This window comes from Doryrhamphus excisus, linkage group LG13 (genome assembly GCF_037039965.1).
Source record: "Doryrhamphus excisus strain RoL-2023G ecotype Guam linkage group LG13, RoL_Dexc_Guam_v1.1, whole genome shotgun sequence".
Lineage (NCBI taxonomy): Eukaryota > Metazoa > Chordata > Actinopteri > Syngnathiformes > Syngnathidae > Doryrhamphus > Doryrhamphus excisus.
Window position 1 is genome coordinate 20,373,117 of NC_136369.1, and position 24,084 is coordinate 20,397,200.

Here is a 24,084-nt window from a genome sequence, read left to right on the forward strand (position 1 = left end):
TTAATTTAATTTAATTTAATTTAATTTAATTTATTCATTCATTCATTTTCTACCGAATTTAATTTAATTTAATTTAATTTAATTTAATTTAATTTAATTTAATTTAATTTAATTTAATTTAATTTAATTTAATTTAATTTAATTTATTCATTCATTCATTCATTCATTTTCTACTGAATTTAATTTAATTTAATTTAATTTAATTTAATTTAATTTAATTTAATTTAATTTAATTTAATTTAATTTAATTTAATTTAATTTAATTTAATTTAATTTAATTTAATTTAATTTAATCATTCATTCATTTTCTACTGAATTTAATTTAATTTAATTTAATTTAATTTAATTTAATTTAATTTAATTTAATTTAATTTAATTTAATTTAATTTAATTTAATTTAATTTATTTTCTGCCGCTTTTCCTCATGAGGGTCGCGGGGGTGCTGGAGCCTATCCCAGCTATAATTTAATTTAAATTTAAATTTTCTACCGCTTATCCTCATTCATATTCATACCACCAGAAATTAATGAGAAAATGGAATGGGGATGGATTGGATTAAAAACTTAAAAACTTAAAAACTTAAAAAATTAATTAAAAAATTAAAAAATTAAAAAATTAATTAAAAAAATAAAAAATTAATTAAAAAATTAAAAAAATTAGAAATTAAAAAAATTAAAAAATTAAAAAATTAAAAAATTAAAAAATTAAAAAATTAAAAAATTAAAAAATTAAAAATTAAAAAATTAAAAAATTAAAAAATTAATTACATTTAATTTTCTACCGCTTATCCTCACGAGGGTTGCGGGGGTGCTGGAGCCTATCCCTGCTGTCTTAGACCAGCCAATCCCAGGGCACATACAGTGAAGAAAATAAGTATTTGAACACCCTGCTATTTTGCTATTTCTCCCACTTAGAAATCATGGAGGGGTCTGAAATTTTCATCGTAGGTGCATGTCCACTGTGAGAGAGATAAACTAAAAAGAAAAATCCAGAAATCACAATGCATGATTTTTTAACAATTTATTTGTGTGATACAGCTGCAAATAAGTATTTGAACACCTGTGTATCATCTAGAATTCTGACCCTGAAAGACCTGTTAGTCTGCCCATTAGAAGTCCACCTGCACTCCATGTATCATCCTGAATCAGATGCACCTGTTTGAGGTCGTTAGCTGCATAAAGACACCTGTCCACCCCATACAATCAGTAAGACTTTAACTTGTAACATGGCGAAGACCAAAGAGCTGTCCAAAGACACCAGAGACAAAATTGTACACCTCCACAAGGCTGGAAAGGGCTACGGAGCAATTACCAAGCAGCTTGGTGAAAAAAGGTCCACTGTTGGAGCTATCATTAGAAAATGGAAGAAGCTAAACATGACGGTCAATCTCAATCGGAGTGGAGCCCCATGCAAGATATCACCTCGTGGGGTCTCAATGATTCTAAGAAAGGTGAGGAATCAGCCCAGAACTACACGACAGGACTTGGTCAATGACCTGAAAAGAGCTGGGACCACCGTTTCCAAGGTTACTGTAGGTAATACACTAAGACGTCATGATGTGAAATCATGCATGGCACGAAAGGTTCCCCTGCTTAAACCAGCACATGTCAAGGCCCGTCTTAAGTTTGCATATGACCATTTGGATGATACAGAGGAGTCATGGGAGAAAGTTTCATGGTCAGATGAGACCAAAATAGAACTTTTTGGTCATAATTCCAATAAGCGTGTTTGGAGGAAGAAGAATGAAGAGTACAATCCGAAGAACACCATCCCTACTGTGAAGCATGGGGGTGGTAGCATCATGCTTTGGGGGTGTTTTTCTGCACATGGGACAGGACGAGTGCACTGCATTAAAGAGAGGATGACTGGGGCCGTGTATTGTGAGATTTTGGGGAACAACCTCCTTCCCTCTGTCAGAGCATTGAAGATGGGTCGTGGCTGGGTCTTCCAACACGACAACGACCCGAAGCACACAGCCAGGAAAACCAAGGAGTGGCTCCGTAAGAAGCATATCAAGGTTCTAGCATGGCCCAGCCAGTCTCCAGACCTGAACCCAATCGAAAATCTTTGGAGGGAGCTCAAACTCCGTGTTTCTCAGCGACAGCCCAGAAACCTGACTGATCTAGAGAAGATCTGTGTGGAGGAGTGGGCCAAGATCCCTCCTGCAGTGTGTGCAAACCTGGTGAAAAACTACAGGAAACGTTTGACCTCTGTAATAGCAAACAAAGGCTACTGTACCAAATATTAACATTCATTTTCTCAGGTGTTCAAATACTTATTAGCAGCTGTATCACACAAATAAATTGTTAAAAAATCATGCATTGTGATTTCTGGATTTTTCTTTTTAGTTTATCTCTCTCACAGTGGACATGCACCTACGATGAAAATTTCAGACCCCTCCATGATTTCTAAGTGGGAGAAATAGCAAAATAGCAGGGTGTTCAAATACTTATTTTCTTCACTGTATAGACAAACAACCATTCACACTCACATTCATACCTATGGACAATTTGGAGTGGCTAATTAACCTAGCATGTTTTTGGAATGTGGGAGGAAACCGGAGTACCGGGAGAAAACCCACGAATGCACGGGGAGAACACGCAAACTCCACACAGAGATGGCCGAGGGTGGAATTGAACCCTGGTCTCCTAGCTGTGAGGTCTGCGCGCTAACTACACGACCGCCGTGCAGAGCACAATGAAGAGAACATGCGAACACCACAAATGGGAATTTAAACCCGTGCTTTCCTGGCTGAAAGTAGTATTTCCCCGGAAAAGATCCATGATGGAAACTCATGGCGGATATTTCTACTGCTTTGGCGTGAATATTCCTAGTGGGGACAGAGTCCAGACATCACGTCCACGGGAACGCTTCCTGCCTTCATTCAGTCGTCATGACATGTTGAGCGGGAACCCCTCCAAGGGCGTCCTAATGAGTCAAGACAGGAAGCAGTTGCGGTGCAAAGCGAAGGTGGACGTAAAGCTTGATCTGATGCCTTCAAGCTCTTGTGAGATCATTAAGAGCCCAAGTGTGTATTCTTCACCGTGTCTGCTCCTTCTCACGCCGGAGTTGTGATGTGTCATCCATTTCTGGTCCACCAGTTGTCAAACAAAGCAAGTGAGATTAGTTGAAGCCAAGGAGAGCCAGAAGTTCCATGGAGTGTTAACATTCCGTTTCAATCATCGCCGTGGTTGAGGTCAAACGGGAGGAAAACATGTCCGCTAATTCCATAACTGCCTCTAACTGCCATAACTTCCATAACTGCCTCTTGTGAAGTTTAGTAGAAGGACAATTCAATAAGACTCAAGTGACTTTTTACTTCCCTTCGCTTGGAATGGAGACCTTGCATGGACCAATAAAACCTTCGTTAAAACAAAAACTAAACAAAAATCAGGCTTCGCTACACATCTTAAAATAAACGTCTGACAACTATCAATCAATCAGTCAGGTGTAGATGTGTCGTGGGAAATCAAAACGTTTGTCAGTGTCGTATAAGAGTAGGTTGCGGGTGGGGGGGTGGGGGGGGCGGTAGTGGGTGGACCCCGGGTCGCAAGAAAATAGGTGTGGTCGGGGAGGAGTCTGCGGGGTGTACAGTCCTTCATTCATTCATTCATTTTCCATACCGCTTATCCTCACAAGAGTCGGGGGTGCTGGAGCCTATCCCAGCTGCCTTAATTAAATTAAATTAAATTAAATTAAATTAAATTAAATTAAATTAAATTAAATTAAATTAAATTCATTTATTTATTCATTTTGTATTGCTTTTCCTCACGAGGGTGCTGGAGTCTATCCCAGCTTAATTTAATTTAATTTAATTTAATTTAATTTAATTTAATTTAATTTAATTTAATTTAATTTAATTTAATTTAATTTAATTTAATTTAATTTTTTACCGCCTATCCTCACAAGGGTTGCGGGGGTGCTGGAGCCTATCCCAGCTGTCTTCAGGAATAGGCGCAGATTCTGGAGGATCTGTATAGCTGCTCTACAGGGAGTCTACAACTCAATACAAAGGGCCCAAAATGAGTCCCCAAAATATGTCCCCTTTAACACTGCATGAAGACATAAAATCAGCCATGACAGGAGTGGAAAAAGGATCTCCTATTCTGTGTGGAAGTGGTAAGTTATTTGCTTCTTAAGTAAAAAAGAAATACAAATTCAAGTGGTTAGCTGGTTAGCCTGCTTGCATGTTCGATCGAGTTATGTAATGTATAAAAGGCGTTATTTCATGTCTACGCGGGTCTAATAATGTTAGGAACCGTGTTCAGAAACGGGTTTTCTATGGTCCAACTATGAAAACATCCCATTTATTAATATTGAACTTTATATTCAGACCCAGAAATGATACCAATTTAAAGCTACGCACACCCGCCCCCACTGTCCCAACGTTAATCATGGAATCATTCGGCTTTTCCTAAGACTCGGATATTCTTTGTTTATCCGCCAGATTTACTGTTGCGTTGCTGCCTCATTACTTCTGCCGTTGCATTTTTTTATAGCAACACGGCGGGAACGTTTGTTCCTAACGACTTCACGTTAAACGCTAATGGCTTCGTACTGCCTGCAATTACACACAAGAAGAATAGGAGGAGGAGTCGCTCTTTGGGCCGTTGTTGTGGCGTTGCTGCAGAAAGCGAGAGCCTTCAGCAGCTGAGAGCATTTAGACAAATATCATCATCATCATCATCATCATCATCATCATCTCCAACTCAGACGCTAAACATAAACACGCATAAAAAGCCATGACCTGCGGCTACGATGGCGTAAGAACGAGAAGCGGCCACCACAGTCAGACTGCAGAAATCGTTTTTTGGCCCCATTGAAAAGCCGACCGCAATACAGCGACGGGAGGAGTTGGGAGGAGTGGGGGGGTTGGGGGGGTTCGGGAAGCAAGCCAGCGGTCGTTTTAGCAGCAGGGGGTTTCACTCCTGCATGGCTCCTCTGAGATGAAAACATTTTCATGTAGACGAGCCATCAAAAGTATGAGAGAACTGCGGGGGCGGGGGTGGTGGGGGCGGCTGCGGCGGTGGCGGTTTTGGGGGGGGGGGGGGGGGGCAGGCGTGTAACTGACGTGAGAGGATTAAGTAAACCAAGATGATGACAATGTGGGAATAAATAACAGTAGCCCATTTCACACAGACATCACAGCCCCAACATGGACATCATTCACCGTCATGGTTACTGCTTCCTGCTTCCTGCTTCGCTTTAGCCTCTTCCTGCTTCTGTTTAGCCTCTTCCTGCTTCTCTTTAGCCTCTTCCTGCTTCTCTTTAGCCTCTTCCTGCTTCTCTTTAGCCTCTTCCTGCTTCTCTTCAGCCTCTTCCTGCTTCGCTTTAGCCTCTTCCTGCTTCGCTTTAGCCTCTTCCTGCTTCTCTTCAGCCTCTTCCTGCTTCGCTTTAGCCTCTTCCTGCTTCGCTTTAGCCTCTTCCTGCTTCGCTTTAGCCTCTTCCTGCTTCGCTTTAGCCTCTTCCTGCTTCGCTTTAGCCTCTTCCTGCTTCTCTTTAGCCTCTTCCTGCTTCTCTTTAGCCTCTTCCTGCTTCTCTTTAGCCTCTTCCTGCTTCTCTTTAGCCTCTTCCTGCTTCTCTTTAGCCTCTTCCTGCTTCTCTTTAGCCTCTTCCTGCTTCTCTTTAGCCTCTTCCTGCTTCTCTTTAGCCTCTTTCTGCTTCTCTTTAGCCTCTTCCTGCTTCTCTTTAGCCTCTTCCTGCTTCGCTTTAGCCTCTTCCTGCTTCTACAGACCTGTTGCTATATTATACTCTGGTTATCATATATATATATATATATATATATATATATATATATATATATATATATATATATATATATATATATATATATATATACATATATATATATTAATTAGTCTTTTCATTATTGAATGTTACCGATTTGTTGAATAAAATAAAATAAAATAAAAAAAACATGTGAAGTTCCCGAATCACAATTGTTGGAGAGAAAAAGAACAAATGGCCAGATTTTTCCCCTACAAAAAAAAACATGTTAACAAACATCTGTGAATTTCCGGAATCACAATTTTCCAAGACAAAAAAAACCTCAAATGACCAGATTTTTCCCACAGAAAAATTAAAACAAGTGAATTTCCCCAATCGCAATTTTCGGAGAGAAAAAGAACCGATGGCCAGATTTTTCGCACAAAAAAACAAAACAAGTGTTGTAAAAAAATCTCCAAATTTCCTGAATCACAATTGTTGGAGAGAAAAAGAACAAATGGCCAGATTTTTCCCACAAAAAAACAAAACAAGTGTTAAACAATTTGAAAATTTTCTGAATCACAATTCTCGAAGAAAAAAAGAACAAATAGCCAGATTTTTCCCCACAAAAAAAAAACATGTTATCAAACATCTGAATTTCCGGAATCACAATTTTTGAAGAGAAAAAGCTCAAATGACCAGATTTTTCCCACAGAAAAATTATCAAAAATGTGTGAATTATCTGAAAAAAAAAATTGTGAATTTGTTAAATCCCATTTTTTGAAGAGAATAAGCACAAATGGGCGGGTTTTCGCACACAAAAATAAACGTAATAAAAAATCAGTGATTTTTGTCGTTTCCAGTGGAAATAGTTTATGCCAACATCCCTCATGTCGACGCCAGCGGTTGTCGACATAAGCGAAAGCAGTCATTTCCTGTGACTCTTCCCAGAGACCTAAAAACAGGCCGTGCGGCGTGAAAGGGGCAGTGCCCCACGAGCCGCTGTCTAAGCTCAGTCATGTTTTAGCATCGTTGATTGTCATGTTAGCAGAAAAAGAAGCTGTGAAAGTTTTCCACAGCAGTTACTTCTGCATGTTTTTTATTTCACGAGTTAAGTGTTGATGTAAAAAAGGTTGAGAAGTCCTCCACTAAAAAACGCGTCTGGTGATCGTCGCTCGTAGGCGACCATAATTGAAGCAGCATAAGTGGCGTAATTAGCCCGACTGTTTACATAGCAACTGGATCCAGTCTCTTCAGGACGCCGGCTTTCTAAACGCTTAACACGTCAACGCCAATCAGAAATAAAAATAGATTCTACACTCGCATGAGCGGGAGAGAGGAGAGGCGCCACGGGCGAAGAAAGTGGCGAGCGGAGCGAGGGTGGGGGGGGGGGTTGGAAGAAGCGGTGGTGTTCCAGGTGATGATAGGACTCAGCGAGTGATGGTCAAATCCACTTTCACACTTGGTGTTATGTTGGGAAAGAAGTCGTTGGGCGGCCTTCTGGCGACCCCACAACACTTGGGAAAAACGTTCCCATCACGGAGGACAGGTGTTACTCGGCAGTACTGAACTTTCTACATCCTACACCAATTCTTATACTAAAGACCATTTCAATTCAGCGATTATGTGATAATATATGACGCTGCAAATACAATTTTTGTTTTATATTTCCTATATATTCATTCATAGGAAGGAAGGAAGGAAGGAAGGAAGGAAGGAAGGAAAGAAGGAAGGAAGGAAGGAAGGAAGGAAGGAAGGAAGGAAGGATGGATGGATGGATGACCCACCAGGTGCGTGTGCCGCTGCTCCCAGCCAGCTAAAACGCGATGGCGTTGGCGACGGCGAAATGATGTATGATGTACGATGTACGGTATGTCAGCGGAGAGTTATGCGAAGAAACAACAATGTGATCCAAGTTTGCGCGGAGAGGGAAAAATGTTCAAGAAGACATCCATCTTCATGGAAAACGCCTCCTGCGGAGCCATCCGTCTTTCACGGAGTCAGCCAAGCAAACAAGATGCAGTTTGACCGCAACGGCGAGATCATCTCAGCCAGTTTGCCTTCAGAGGGAAGTTGTCTAAACAAGACGAGGAGTCGCTGCTCCAGTGTGGGAAGCTCCGTATGCTACGTACGCTCCGTACGCTCCGTACGCTCCGTACGCTCCGTACGCTCCGTACGCTCCGTATTCCAACACTAACCTGCATTCAATTCGCAAACATGCGTATCCCCGCCCTCTTACTTTTTGGCCATTTTCATGCTGACACGAGAGGTGGACATCACGCACAGGGATTGGTCCTCCCGCCAGTTATTAGGAATAACCGTCACCTTGCATAATAGATATAAAGCAGAAATAATCCACAGTCAAGGTCCGAGGTACAGAAACAGAAGTGCCATAGAATGCAATTGATGGCTTTTCATGCCAGTTTTAATGATAACCTCCACCTAGCATGTATCCTAGAACTGCCCTTCCCACCAGTTATCGTGATTATAACCCCCACTTTGCATAATGGAATTTCCCGAATCGCAATTTTTCGGAGACAAAAAGAACAAATGGCCAGATTTTTCCCCCACAATTTTTTTTTTTTTTTTATCAAACATCTGTGAATTTCCGGAATCACAATTTTCCAAGAGAAAAAAGCTAAAATGGCCAGATTTTTCCCACAAAAAACAAAACCATTGTTCTAAAAAATCTGCAAATTTCCCAAATCACAAATTTTGGAGAGAAAAAGCTCAAATGACCAGATTTTTCCCACAAAAAAACATAAGTGCTATAAAAAAATCTACAATTTTTCTGAATCACAATTTTCTGAGGGAAAAAGAACTAATGGCCAGATTTTTCCCCCACAAAAAAACATGTTATCAAACATTTGTGAATTTTTCAGAATCACAATTTTCCAAGAGAAAAAAGCTCAAATGGCCAGATTTTTACCACAAAAAAACAAAAAGAGTGAATTTCCCAAATTGCAATTTTCAGAGAGAAAATGAACAAATGGCCAGATTTTTCCCACAAAAAAACAAAACCATTGTGGTAAAAAAACTGCAAATTTCCCAAATCACAAATTTTGGAGAGAAAAAGCTCAAATGACCAGATTTTTCCCCACAAAAAAACAAAACAAAACAAGTGTTATAAAAAATCTGCAAATTTTCTGAATCACAATTTTTTGAGGGAAAAAGAACTAATGGCCAGATTTTTCCCCCAAAAAACCCAAAACCATTGTTGTAAAAAATCTGCAAATTTCCCGAATCACAATTTTTGGAAAGAAAAAGAACAAATGGCCAGATTTTTCCCACAAAAAAACAAAACCATTGTGGTAAAACATCTGCAAATTTCCCGAATCACAAATTTTGGAGAGAAAAAGCTCAAATGACCAGATTTTTCCCACAAAAAACAAAACAAGTAAAAAATCTGCAAATTTTCTGAATCACAATTTTCTGAGGGAAAAAGAACTAATGGCCAGATTTTTCCCCCACGAAAAAAACATGTTATCAAACATTTGTGAATTTCCAGAATCCCAATTTTCCAAGAGAAAAAAGCTCAAATGACCAGATTTTTACCACAAAAAAACAAAACAAGTGAATTTCCAAAATTGCAATTTTCAGAGAGAAAAAGAACAAATGGCCAGATTTTTCCCACAAAAAAACAAAACCATTGTTCTAAAAAATCTGCAAATTTCCCGAATCACAATTTTTGGAGAGAAAAAGCTCAAATGACCAGATTTTTCAGACAAAAAAACAAAACAAGTTTTATAAAAACTCTGCATCATAGAAAACATAGAAAGACTTGAAATAATCCACAGTCAAGGTCCGAGGTACAGAAACAGAAGTGCCATAGAATGCAACTGATGGCTTTTCATGCCAGTTTTAATGATAACACAGTCGCTCCTCCCACCGGTTATTTATGACAACTGCCATTTTGCGTCAGGAAAATGCATAAAATGACCTGAAACAATCCACACAATCGTCAACAGACGCAGGTTTCACCTCTGGATGGTTGCTCAACATGAAGTCCACCCTGGTTGCATCATCGCAACCACAGAAAGACTTGAAATAATCCACAGTGGCCTCAAGACGTAACATAACCCTGCGGATTTGAACGTTATGAAAGTCAGCGTGATTCATCAAACTGATATGAATTCATCATGCCCATCCCGGCTCGTAGGATCAACAAAGCGGATCTTAAAAGTTTCCCATGCATGACAACAGCGTTCTTCCTCTGAGAGGCCAAAGCGATAAAAATAACGAATCACATCCTCCTCTGTCATATCAAGCCAGCCTCCTGGCGGGATGCTTTCCTCCAAGGCTGGACACGGAAACATCAACGCTGAGGAAAAACTGGCACCATTGCTACAAAATGTGACTTGACTATGGGAGGGAAAGGTTGGCGGGGTTGCCAGACGCACCCAGGAATGCCATCACACAAATGATGTTCCGTTTCATGTCTTTTTGACAACCTCCACATAGCGGCCATGTTTTTTCTGGGAATGTCTCTTTTCTCTCATGTCAGCATAATCCTAAATGGCATCTGGTGTGGATATTTAGACCGATCCATGACCATACCAACCGATGACACAATTGATTTGTGCAGACCAACCTATGACTTAATGAAGCTAATCAATGCGCAGAATGTAAACAGATCAATTCCTGCATAAAAGTGAAAATGCCAACCAATTACTATGCAGCACACAATGACCAACATGTAGACTGACCAATGACTTTAGCAGAGAGGGCCATTGCAACTAATTGCTATAGCAATGATATATTTAGATATATATGTAGCCTGACCAATGACTGCATGAAGAACCAATCACTTTGCTGATTGGAATGATTGACATGTAGAGCAATCAATGACTGCATACTGACCAATCGCTATGCATCACCCGACGATTGGCATGTAGACTGACCAGTGACTTAAATGGAAAGGGACATTTCAACCAATCTCTGGGCTGTGTTTCATGGTTGGAATATGATTTTCATATCATGAAAATGATTGGCACGTAGACTGACCAATGACTGCATAATGCATAAAAGACATGACCAATGATTATGAAGCAAACAATGACTGCCATGTTAATTGACCAATGACTTAAGTGTAGAGTGTCATTCCAACCAATCTCTGTGCTGTGATTAATGATTGACACTTAGACTGACCAATGACTGCATAATGCATAAAAGACATGACCAATAATTATGAAGCAAACAATGACTGCCGTGTTAATTGACCAATGACTTAAGTGTAGAGTGTCATTACAACCAATCTCTGTGCTGCACTTCATGATTGACATGTAGACTGAACAATGACTGCACAATACATTAAAGACATATGACCAATGATTATGAAGCCGTGTTAATTGACCAGTGACTTATGTGTAGAGTGTCATTACAACCAATGTCTGTGCTGTGATTAATGATTGACTGGTAGACTGACCAATGACTGCATAATGCATAAAAGACATATGACCAATGATTATGAAGTCGTATTAATTGACCAATGACTTAAGTGTAGAGTGTCATCAACCAATCTGTGCTGCGCTTCATGATTGACACGTAGACTGATCAATGACTGCACAATGCATAAAAGACATATGACCAATGATTATGAAGCAAACAATGACTGCTGTGTTAATTGACCAATGACTTAAGTGTAGAGTGTCATTACAACCAATCTCTGTGCTGTGATTAATGATTGACACATAGACTGACCAATGACTGCATAATGCATAAAATACATGACCAATGATTATGAAGCAAACAATGACTGCCGTGTTAATCGACCAATGACTTAAGCGTAGCGTGTCATCAACCAATCTCTGCCGCGCTTCATGATAAGAGTAGATTGACCAATGACTGTACTTTGTGCAATGATTGACATAAGACGTCCTACCTGAAGCAGGTGGTGTTCTTGCCTCCAGCGCGGATGCAGGGATATTCCACGGTTAGGATTTTATTTTCGGGACATTCAGCACTGAGGAAACAAGAAATAATCAATTTGCCGCCATGTGTTGATGGTTTGGCTGGGATTTGCATATGAAAGCAGCATATTTTGCTGATCAGGGAATGTTTTTTATGCGTACAAATACAAACTCTAATTTCATGTCTGCTCTAATCAATGACGAGAAACTAAAGCCGTGGGAAAGTTGGGAAGAAATTGAAAACATATTGACGTGTGCTGGCAGGTGCCGGGATCTTAACAGCGTTTTCTGCGCTATTTTTGCTCATCTTCCATGCAGTACTCTCTGGGATACTACACAAAAGCAGTACTAGTCTACAACTTTAGGGAGAAGTTCAAATACATTTTTTTACATGTGCTGGAAAAACATCATTTTGCATTTTATCTTTGTACTTTTTGTACATTTACTTTATTCACAAATGCTGTATATTTGGGGGAGGGGGTGCCCTGTGATTGGCTGGCCACCAGTCCAGGGTGGACCCCCCCTGGACTCCCGAGGGTCGCAGGGAGGATAAGCGGTAGAAAATGAATGAATGAATGAATGAATGGTTTCATAATTATACCTTTTGAGTGTTAAGTTGGTGTGTGATGAGTTTAGTGTTCACATTCCAAAAACATGCTAGGTTAATTGGCGACTCCAAATTGTCCATAGGTATGAATGTGAGTGTGAATGGTTGTTTGTCTATATGTGCCCTGTGATTGGCTGGCCACCAGTCCAGGGTGGATCCCGCCTCTCGCCCGAAGACAGCTGGGATAGGCTCCAGCACTCCCGCCACTCTCGTGAGAATAAGCGGTAGAAAATTAATGAATGAATGATTCAGTTGAGCTGGTTTCATAATTCTACCTTTTGAGTGTTAAGTTGGTGTGTGATGAGTTTAGTGTTCACATTCCAAAAACATGCTAGGTTAATTAGCCACTCCAAATTGTCCATAGGTATGAATGTGAGTGTGAATGGTTGTTTGTCTATATGTGCCCTGTGCTTGGCTGGCCACCACCTCTTTCCCGAAGACAGCTGGGATAGGCTCCAGCACCCCCACGACCCTCGTGAGGATAAGCGTTAGAGAATGAATGAATCAATGCTCTATATTTGCTCTATAGTATATTCATCGGTTATGAATATGATTAATTATAATGATTAATATGATTAATTTACTTTTGTAAAGTGAAAATTCAACATATTTACTCCATATTTAGAGCAAATATTTTGGTGTGGCTACATGGGTCCATCTCTTAAGTCCTTCTGTATCCTGGTTCTCATACATTTCCGACCTAAATGGAGTTTAGATTTGATTACAGTTTTACATCATTCCCTACGGGACAAGGATGCATAATCCATGCATCCAAACATCTAAACAAACAAAGTAAGATGGACCTACCGTGAGGTGTCCAGTCCGTGCGTGGTCCTGATGGAGCTGGCCCCGGAGTTCCACATCAGAGCCGCACACACGATGCAGAATACTAACAGAGTCCCACCATGAACGTGACCCATGTCCGACCGTGACAGACGCTTCGGCTTCACGTCCTCACGTCCTCACGCCCTCACGTCCTCACGTCCTCACGTCCTCACGCCCTCACGCCCTCACGTCCTCACGCCCTCACGTCCTCACGCCCACGCCGTCCTCATGAGTTTGCGTACCAGTCTGCCACCGGGGGTCGCGGACCCTGCACATGGAGCACCACAAGAAGCAGCAGTCAGTCCCGCACTGAGGCAAAGCAGCTCAGTGAGCAGTCTCTAATCCCCCCCCCCCCACACCCCCACCCCCGGGTTTACATTCCAGCCTCCCCCCTTTTAAAGAAGTGAGCAACACACTGACCCACTCCTAACAAGCAAATGAACATCGGCTCAGCATATTTGGATTTACGGCCATTTAAGTACGACACGTCATCAATTGAAGCCGCCTGCTTTCCATTCCACTTTTCCTTTGAAGACACTTTTTATTCCACTTTTACTATTCCTGCTTTGACAAAACAGCCAAATCAGCTAACAAAACACATTTGGCAAGGGTCTCCAAATAGGAAAAGGGATGCTGACCAACATGCAGCCTCTCTATCCCGCCCCAAGGCGGCTGGGATAGGCTCCAGCACCCCCCAAGACCCTCGTGAGGAAAAGCTGCAAGTGTTGAAAATCAATGAATGAATGAATATTTTTAAACAGCATGTCTACGTTTCACATTTTATAAAAAAAAAAAATCTGCTAATTTTCTGAATCACAATTTTCGGAGAGAAAAAGAACAAATGGACAGATTTTTGCCCCACAAAAAAAAAACATGTTATCAAACATCTGGGAATTTTCGGAATCACAATTTTCCAAGAGAAAAAAGCTTAAAAGACCAGAATTTTCCCACAAAAAAACAAAACAAGTCAATTTCCTGAATCACAATTTTTGGAGAGAAAAAGAACAAATAGCCAGATTTTTCCCACCAAAAAAAAGTGTTGTAAAAAAATCTGCAAATTTCCTGAATCACAATTGTTGGAGAGAAAAAGAACAAATGGGCAGATTTTTCCCACAAAAAAACAAAACAAGTATTATAAAAAATCTGAACATTTTCTGAATCACAGTTCTTGGAGAAAAAAAGAACAAATGGCCAGATTTTTTCCCCACAAAAAAAACATGTTATCAAACATCTATGGATTTCCGGAATCACAATTTTCCAAGAGAAAAAAGCTCAAATGACCAGATTTTTCCCACTAAAAAAAATTATCAAAAATTAGCTGAATTGAGAATAAGTGCAAATTGGCAGATTTTCCCACAAAATAAAAAAAATTTGACTTTGTTAAATCCCATTTTTTGAAGAGAATAAGCACAAATGGGCGGGTTTTCACACACAAAAATAAAAATCAGCAATTTTGCCGTTTCAAGTGGAAATAGTTTATGCCAACATCCCTCATATCGACGTCAGTGGTTGTCGACATAAGCGAAAGTAATTATTTCTTGCATATTTACATGTGACTTTTCCCAGGGACATAAAAATGAATCCCGGCTTAAAACAGGCTGTGTGAAAGGGGCAGTGCCCCATGAGCCGCTGTCTGTGAAAGCAATGTAATCCGGCTAAGCTCAGACATGTTTTAGTATCGTTCATTGTCAGCCGACCAGTCCAGGGTGTACCCCGCCTCTCGCCCCAAAGACAGCTGGGATAGGCTCCAGCACCCCCGCGACCCTCGTGAGGAAAAGCGGTAGAAAATGAATGAATGAATGAATGATTCGGTTGAGCTGGTTTCATAATTATACCTTTTGAGTGTTAAGTTGGTGTGTGATGACTTTAGTGTTCTTTGTAAGAACACTAACACGTTCCAAAAACATGCTAGGTTAATTGGCCACTCCAAATTGTCCATAGGTATGAATGCAAAATATGATGACGCATCCTCACCAACACACACAAAGAAAGGATGTAGGAAATAAGGAAATACTTGGTTGATTTGGAAAAAGGTGGTGGGAGGCGGGCTTACTGGAAGCATCACATGGAACTAGGAGAACGTCGGAGAAATGGACTTTTCTTGCTTGCTAATGAGCACACTTTCTTCATGCTTATTTGTCTTGTGGACACTTCCTGTGGAATGGATGCCAAAAGGAAGGGAGAAGCGATGGAAGAAGACTGAAAGTATCAGTCATCTAACAGGAATAAGTGAATGGAATGGGAGCCAAAGCGCAGCCCAACATATTGCTCAACTTTTCCAGCTTTGAAAGTCTTACAGGGGAATAAAAATGGCTGTAAATATGGCGTGAATATTACTAACTCATAAACCACTGGCCAAACAACTTTAGGTTCACGACTTCCCACTTCATGACTGCATGAAGTGGGAAGAGACGTTCAAACTCATCACTTTGCCGAGCATAATAATTCATATGTAGACCGACCAATGACTTTTTGGCTGCTCATTGCCTGCGTACAGTGGAAAGATCGCTGTGCTGAGCATAACGTGTGACATGTAGACTGACCAATGACTGCCAAGCACTCTGCACGGTATAATCACTGAAATGTAGTCCGACCAATGACTGCATGAATCAATCATTGCACGACTATGTATGGCTAACCAATGACTGTGTAAAATAGGAAGCGACGTCCCAAATCATCACCTGTGCTGAGCATAACAACTGACATGTAGACTGACCAATGACTGCCAACCACTCTGCACGGTATAATCACTGAAATGTAGACCGACCTATGACTGCATGAGCCAATCACAATAATGAATGAATTATTGGCTGACTAATGACTGAATAAAATGAACTAAGCCTTTCAACCTAATCACTGTGACGAGCATATTAATAGACATGTAGACTGACCAATGACCGCATGAAGCAGAAGAAACATGCCTGTCAAAGGATATTGTGTAATCGTGGACATGAAGACTGACCAACGACTACATAAATAAATCATTTATTAATTTGCCTCATGAACGACTTAGACTGACCAATGACCGTATGAAGTAGGAAAAGACATTCCAACACATCACTGTGCTGAGCATAGGAAATTCACATGCAGACCGATTAGTGACTGGATGATGAACCAATGACTGCACTGTGTAATGAATGACAGACTGACTGACTGACCTACCAATGACTGACTGACTGGCCTTCACAGTATATACTCTGCAATCGTTGACTTAGGGACTGATCAATGACTACATTAAGTAGGTAGAGAAATTCTAACTAATCAATGTACAGAACATAATAATTGACATGTAGACTGAACAATGACTGACTGACTGGCAATTACAGTAAAACTCTGCAATCGCTGACTTAGGGACTGATCAATGACTGATGCATCAAGTAGGTAGAGAAATTCTAACTAATCACCTTACAGCACATAATAATTGACATGTAGACCGACCAATGACTGTGCTGCATAAAAGGTTATTAAACACAAACGGAGGCTTGTTAGCCAGTGACGAATAGTACTTGGTATTAAGAAGCAGTAGAGCACCTACGTGACGAACATCCATCCATCCATCCATCCATGTAAACAATCCAACCAGGTGATTTATTATTATTATTATTATTATTATTTTAGAACTAGAACATGTAGCACACGCGCCACAAAAGCTTTACTTGGCTCACACGAGCGCCATGTTTTATGTATGTATATAATGATATATGATGTAGGAATGAAATATGGCAGCGGTAATGCATGGGAGCGTTTACACAGACAGATGGCTTGTAAGCCCCGCCATAAAATACACACAATTATTGCATCATTCTTCAACGCCGCAAAAGCTGAAACTTATTAAATCTGCTGAGCCTTGAACGCTTTTTATTACACTGAAAGGCCACATTATTTTTCACTTTGCCGCGACCCGGATTGGTTATTTTTTTTCATGATTAAATTAAAAAGAAAGAAAAAAGATGCACTGTTGTGTCGCATTTTTAAACAGATTTGCGACTTTTTTCTCTTTGCAACTTTTTCCGAATAACTGGCGTTTTTTAGCCTAGCGACTTTTTTTTTTTTAATCGTAGTTTTGCCCACTTTTTTTGGTAACTGACTTTTCATGGTAGCCTTGCAATTTGTTTCTTGTAATTTTGCAATTTTTTCACAACTTTACTGCTTGTTTATCGTACCTTTGCGACTTGTTTCTCAAACGTTCGAGATTTGTTTCTTGTGGTTTGGCAACTTTTTTGTAATAACATAAATTTGCGACTTTTTTCTCTTTGAAACTTTTTCCTAATAACTGACTTCTTGCGTCTTTTAGCCTTGCGACTTTTTTTTATCGTAGCTTTGCCCACGTTTTTTGGTAACTGACTTTTCATGGTAGCCTTGCGATTTGTTTCTCGTAGTTTTGCAACTTTTTTCATAACTTTACTGCTTGTTTATCGTACCTTTGCGACTTGTTTCTCGAAACTTTGATATTTGTTTCTCGTAGTTTGGCAACTTTTTTGTAATAACAGATTTGCGACTTTTTTCTCTTTGCAACTTTTTCCTAATAACTGACTTCTTGCGTCTTTTAGCCTTGCAAAAATTTTTTTTCGCAGCTTTGCCCACTTTTTTTGGTAACTGACTTTTTATGGTAGCCTTGCGATTTGTTTCTCGTAATTTTGCAATTTTTTCACAACTTTACTGCTTGTTTATCGTACCTTTGCGACTTGTTTCTCGAAACTTTCGAGATTTGTTTCTTGTGGTTTGGCAACTTTTTTGTAATAACATAAATTTGCGACTTTTTTCTCTTTGAAACTTTTTCCTAATAACTGACTTCTTGCGTCTTTTAGCCTTGCGACTTTTTTTTTATGGTAGCTTCGCCCACTTTTGGTAACTGACTTTTCATGGTAGCCTTGCGATTTGTTTCTCGTAGTTTTGCACCTTTTTCATAATTTTACTGCTTGTTTATCGTACCTTTTGCAACTTGTTTCTCGTATATTTGAGATTTGTTTCTCGTAGTTTCACAACTTTTTGTAATAACAGATTTGCGACTTTTTTCTCTTTGCAACTTTTTTTTGCGATTTTTTTATGGTAGTTTTGCCCACTTTTTTTGGTAACTGACTTTTCATGGTAGCCTTGCGATTTGTTTCTCGTAATTTTGCAATTTTTTAAATAACTTTACTGCTTGTTTATCGTACCTTTCCGACTTGTTTCTCGAACGTTCAAGATTTGTTTCTCGTAGTTTTACAACGTTTTTGTAATAACAGATTCCCAACTTTTTTCTCTTTGCAAGTTTTTCCGAATAACTGACTTCTTGCATCTTTTAGCCTTGCGACTTTTTTTTAATCGTAGTTTTGCCCACGTTTTTTTGGTAACTTACTTTTTCGTGGTAGCCTTGCGATTTGTTTCTCGTAGTTTTGCAACTTTTTTCATAGCTTTACTGCTTGTTTATCGTACCTTTGTGACTTGTTTCTCGTAGTTTTGAGATTTGTTACTCGTAGTTTTACAACTTTTTGTAATAACATAGATTTGCGACTTTTTTCTCTTTGCAACTTTTTCCTAATAACTGACTTCTTGCGTCTTTTAGCCTGGCGACTTTTTTTAAATCGTAGCTTTGCACACTTTTTTTGGTAACTGACTTTTCATGGTAGCCTTGCAATTTTTTCATAACTTTACTGCTTGTTTATCGTACCTTTGTGACTTGTTTCTTGTAGTTTTGCAAGTTTTTCATAATTTTACTGCTAACTTTCTGCTACACGGAGCAACCAGAGTTCGATATCAGTCGAGGCCACCAAAAAGCAGACTGAACTGGGCTAGCGCGGGTCTGAAATGACGCGTTTTGATGCTGAACAACGTGACGATGTTCGACCGACCTTCAACTTGCGCTTTCTTGGGTCGGGAATCAGTCAAAACCAACAGGGTTCTTGTCTCAGTGGCTCTTCTTTAAAGATGATCAAAAGTGACCGGCTTAAAGGCCACATGAAACGTGCATTAATGAAAAATGTGCGTCCGTACGATAAACGATAAACGATAAACCTCCATTTCCATGTGGTCAGCGGCGGGTCAGGCCACGTTGGGTAACGTCGTCCATTCCGTCTGTCTTGGCGGGCGCTCAATGCAAACACATGCTTTCATTCAGGCCGACGCAAAGCAATCAGTCCCCACGTGCACTCCCTCACACTCACTACATACATCAATACGTGACGCATTCAAGTGCACGCTGTTACATTGGCTTTAGCCGCTTAGCGTCGTAAATTATACAAAATGGTCGTCAACGCAGAGACCGAAAGTGCGGACGCAGCATAAAAGTTGGCCAAGCTGCAGAGATGTGCTACTCGCAGGAAAAAAAGCTAACAAAAAGCTAACAAAAAGCACCTACTAGTCTTAAAAAAGGGGAAAATCGTTCAGGCGAAACCTGATTTATGATCAGTGATGTTCACTATTTGTCATCGTGTCGCGTCTTATTTGTAAGGCAGACGTTGTAAAGCGAAAGTAAACACGTCATGAAACGCCACAGCACCTCCCCGTGGGTGGTGGTGGGGGGGGGGGGTAGGGGGGGTGGGGGCTTGTCATCAAATCAATCAAAGCATTTACAGCCATTTGGTTGCAGGCGTGGAAAAGGAAAAGATGAGCCAACAGTGCCATCAAGTGGCCAAATGACGCGAAGACACACTTTGACAAACATCATAAATAAATCCTGCTGTTTCCTGGTTCAATGCAAGTGATTATTAGTTATTAAAATATGTTTATTTAAGCACGTTACCTAAATGAAGCATGTGTAGTATTCTCCACTGGTCACTAGGTGTCAGTAACGTTACATTGATGAGGCAATCGTATTTTTAGATGTGATAAAAACACGTTCAGACTCATGCAGTGTATTCATACACGTGAAATTATGAAGTAAAAAGTCTAAATTATGGGATATAAATTTCACATGGGGCGAGTGTCATGTGACAAAGGCTACACTGAAGTACTTTTATTAGCTAGAAACCATTTTACGTTTTTGTCATGACTTTTTATTTTGTAATTTATACTTCTTATGTCATAATTATGACATTTTATCTCATAATTAGGAATATTTAACTCATAATTTTGACTTCTCATAATTGATTTTTTTCCTCACAATTTTTTCCAACTTTTTTTTTGGTACGTTTGACTTTTTAGCTCATAATTTTGACTTTTTAGCTCCCAAGTATAACTTTCTTATGATTAGGAATTTTTACTCTTCATCTCGTAATTTTTATTTTTTATCTAAATTTAGTTTTTTTAGCTCCTAAGTATAACTTTTTTATAATTAGGAATTTTTACTCTTCATCTTGTAATTTTGACTTTTTTGCTCCTAAGTATAACTTTCTCATAATTTGGAATTTTTTTACCTACAATTTTTACTCATCTTGTAATTTTGACTTTTTATCTCATAATTTTGACTCTCAACATTTTTATTTTTCCCAATTATGACTTCCCTATCTCATAATTATACTTTTTCACTTTTAACTTTTACTTTTTATCTCATAATCTTTACTATTTATCCAACAATTCTGACTTCATCTCAGTATTTTGACTTTTCATCTCATAAGTTTGACTTTATATGTCATAATTCATAATACTTTTCCCCATCCTGTGGCGGAAAAACAAGCTTGAATAATAAACCCAGAAGTATGTCAAAAGTGTAAAAACAAGTGTGGTCAGCTCTGAGGGATGATGAGTACCAGACAGCCGCCTCTCATCAGGACCTTTTTAGTTTTGGATGAGGACGGCAAAGCCAGGGTTCCGTGTGGGGCTAGAAGCTGCTAGAAGCTGCTAGAAGCTGCTAGAAGCTGCTAGAAGCTGCTAGAAGCTGCTAGAAGCTGCTAGAAGCTGCTAGAAGCTGCTAGAAGCTGCTAGAAGCTGCTAGAAGCTGCTAGAAGCTGCTAGAAGCTGCTAGAAGCTGCTAGAAGCTGCTAGAAGCTGCTAGAAGCTGCTAGAAGCTGCTAGAAGCTGCTAGATTGGTATTGATGCCAAGCCCCCGGGGGCTGGCGAGTGTATGTATGAGGCCATGAAACAAGAACCCTTGACCTCACCCCCCCCCCACCGGCCCCCGTCCTGTCAGAGTCTGAACAATGGGAGCCAATTAAACGTAGACGTTGGTAATCAGCCACTTCTGCTGTCTGCTACAATAAAACATCAAGAGCAGACAAAACATTCCATCCGTCACCTCTAACACGTATTAGCACTTAAGTGGACAAACATACATACTCATTATTCACTACTGGGGGGGCGGGGGGGCATCGCCAAGGTGTAGTTTGTGCATTGATGAAAAAAAACAAGCTGAGGGCCAAAAATGGACAGCAGGTTGCAGTTTGGACACCCCTACTGTAAGGTCATACTGGCAAGTAAGCATTGAAGACGAGGACATATGGAGGACATTAGCCACTGTCCACTTTCCCATGCACTCCAAATCATGATGCCAATAACCTGTTTAATGTGTTTAATGACTTTTGACATGCGATGTGGGTAAAAGTGTTTATTTAGTGATGCCAACTTGACCAGTTGCTTCCCTGGCGTTGCTGACTGGGAGGCAGACGTGACGCAACAAACTGAAATCTTCATTTCTAAACACAAAACAAACAAACAAAGGGCAGGTCCACTTCCATGTTTAGCTTTTTTTCTTGTTTATTAAACATGATAAAAGCAATCTGGTGCTCAGCAAAACAAACGACAACAAAAGACGTTTGTGGTGGAGACGTTTTGCTCCGAAACGACTTTTATGTCCTCGCTTTCAGACTTCTTTTCCGATGTTTTGCAACTTTTTTTTTAGTAGCTTTGTGACTTGTTTCTCAAACGTTCGAGAAACGTTCGAGATTTGTTTCTCGTAGTTTGGCAACTTTTTTGTAATATCATAGATTTGCGACTTTTTTCTCTTTGCAACTTTTTTTCCTAATAACGGACTTCTTGCGTCTTTTAGACTTGCAAATTTTTTTAATCGTAGCTTTTGACCACTTTAGTTTGGTAACTGACTTTCCATGGTAGCCTTGCGATTTGTTTCTCGTAGTTTTGCAACTTTTTTCATAACTTTACTGCTTGTTTATCGTACCTTTGTGACAGTTTCTCGTAACTTTGAGATTTGTTTCTCGTAGTTTGGCAACTTTTTTTGTAATAACAGATTTGCAACTTTTTTCTCTTTGCAACTTTTTTCCTAATAACTGACTTCTTGCGTCTTTTAGACTTGCAAATTTTTTTAATCGTAGCTTTGCCCACTTTTTTTTGGTGACTTTTCATGGTAGCCTTGCGATTTGTTTCTCGTAGTTTTGCACCTTTTTCATAACTTTACTGCTTGTTTATCGTACCTTTGCGACTTGTTTCTCGAAACTTTGAGATTTGTTTCTCGTAGTTTGGCAACTTTTTTGTAGTAACAAATTTGCGACTTTTTTCTCTTTGCAACTTTTTTTGTAATAACTGACTTCTTGCGTCTTTTAGCCTTGCTACTTTTTTTTTTAATCGCAGCTTTGCACACTTTTTTTTTGGTAACTGACTTTTTCGTGGTAGCCTTGCGATTTGTTTCTCGTAGTTTTGCACCTTTTTCATAACTTTACTGCTTGTTTATCGTACCTTTGTGACTTGTTTCTCGAAACTTTGAGATTTGTTTCTCGTAGTTTGGCAACTTTTTTGTAATAACAGATTTGCAACTTTTTTCTCTTTGCAACTTTTTTGTAATAACTGACTTCTTGCGTCTTTTAGCCTTGCGACTTTTTTTTATCGTAGCTTTGCACACTTTTTTTTGGTGACTTTTCATGGTAGCCTTGCAATTTGTTTCTCGTAGTTTTGCACCTTTTTCATAACTTTACTGCTTGTTTATCGTACCTTTGCGACTTGTTTCTCGAAACTTTGAGATTTGTTTCTCGTAGCTTGGCAACTTTTTTGTAATAACATAGATTTGCGACTTTTTTCTCTTTGCAACTTTTTCCTAATAACTGACTTCTTGCGTCTTTTAGCCTTGCTACTTTTTTTTTTAATCATAGCTTCGCACCCTTTGTTTTGGTAACTGACTTTTTCGTGATAGCCTTGCGATTTGTTTCTCGTAGTTTTGCACCTTTTTCATAACTTTACTGCTTGTTTATCGTACCTTTGTGATTTGTTTCTCGAAAGTTTGAGATTTGTTTCTCGTAGTTTGGCAACTTTTTTGTAGTAACAAATTTGCGATTTTTTTCTCTTTGCAACTTTTTCCTAATAACTGACTTCTTGCGTCTTTTAGCCTTGCTACTTTTTTTTTATCGTAGCTTTGCCCACTTTTTTTTTCGTAACTGACTTTTTTGTGGTAGCCTTGCGATTTGTTTCTCGTAGTTTTGCAACTTTTTTCATAATTTTACTGCTTGTTTATCGTACCTTTCTTTGCAACTTTTTCTTGTAACTTTGTGACTTTCTTGTAGTTTTGAGACTTTTTCTCGAGGTACTTTCCAACTTTTTTTTTTTTTTTTTAACTTTGCCACTTGTTTCTCACAGCTTCTTGTAGCTTTACGACTTCTTGGCAGAGCTTCAGCTTTTCGTCTTAGAAAGTTTCTTCTCGTAACTTGATGACTTGTTTCTTGCAACGTTTTTCTCGTAACTTTGTTCGCCCCAACTTTGTATCTCGTTTCTTGTCGCTTTACCACTTTTTTCTCGTAACTTTACCACTTTTTTCTGGCAGATTTGCGAAACGTTTCTTGTAGTTGATTGACATAACTTTGACATGTTTTTCTCGTAGCTTCACGACTTTTCTTCTGTTCTTAACTTTTTTCCTCGCAGATTAGTGCAATGTTTCTCGTAGCCTTGCCACTGGTTTCTCGTAGCCGTGAGGCTTGTTTCTCGTAACTGCCACTTTTCCCTCATAGCTTTACCAATTGTTCCTGGTGGTTTTACAACGTTTTTCTCATAACTTCACCATTTATTGTTCATATCTTTAGGACTTCTTTCTTTTTTTCTAGCAACTTTACGACTCGTTTCTCGCAACTTTACAACTTTTTTCGTCGTCCTAGTGATCAACTTCAGGTTTTTGTTTTTTTTAACATTGCACATGACATTTTTTCTCCAGAAGCTACTTACTGAGTCTGGGGTGTACGCAAA

General features: G+C 39.4%; 1 protein-coding gene across 1 annotated transcript in view; it reads right to left on the bottom strand.

Annotated features, from left to right (window-relative positions):
• The window catches only part of LOC131139808 (collagen and calcium-binding EGF domain-containing protein 1-like), a 37,439-nt gene extending 24,235 nt beyond the window's left edge, over positions 1 to 13,204 (bottom strand). The window contains exons 1-2 of the mRNA XM_058089712.2: positions 13,030 to 13,204; positions 11,588 to 11,668 (exon numbers count right to left, since the gene is read on the bottom strand). Coding sequence (XP_057945695.2) covers positions 11,588 to 11,668; positions 13,030 to 13,142 — 194 coding nt within the window. The 5' untranslated portion in view covers positions 13,143 to 13,204. The remainder of the gene's footprint in view (positions 1 to 11,587; positions 11,669 to 13,029) is intronic.
• Positions 13,205 to 24,084: the final 10,880 nt, after the last annotated feature.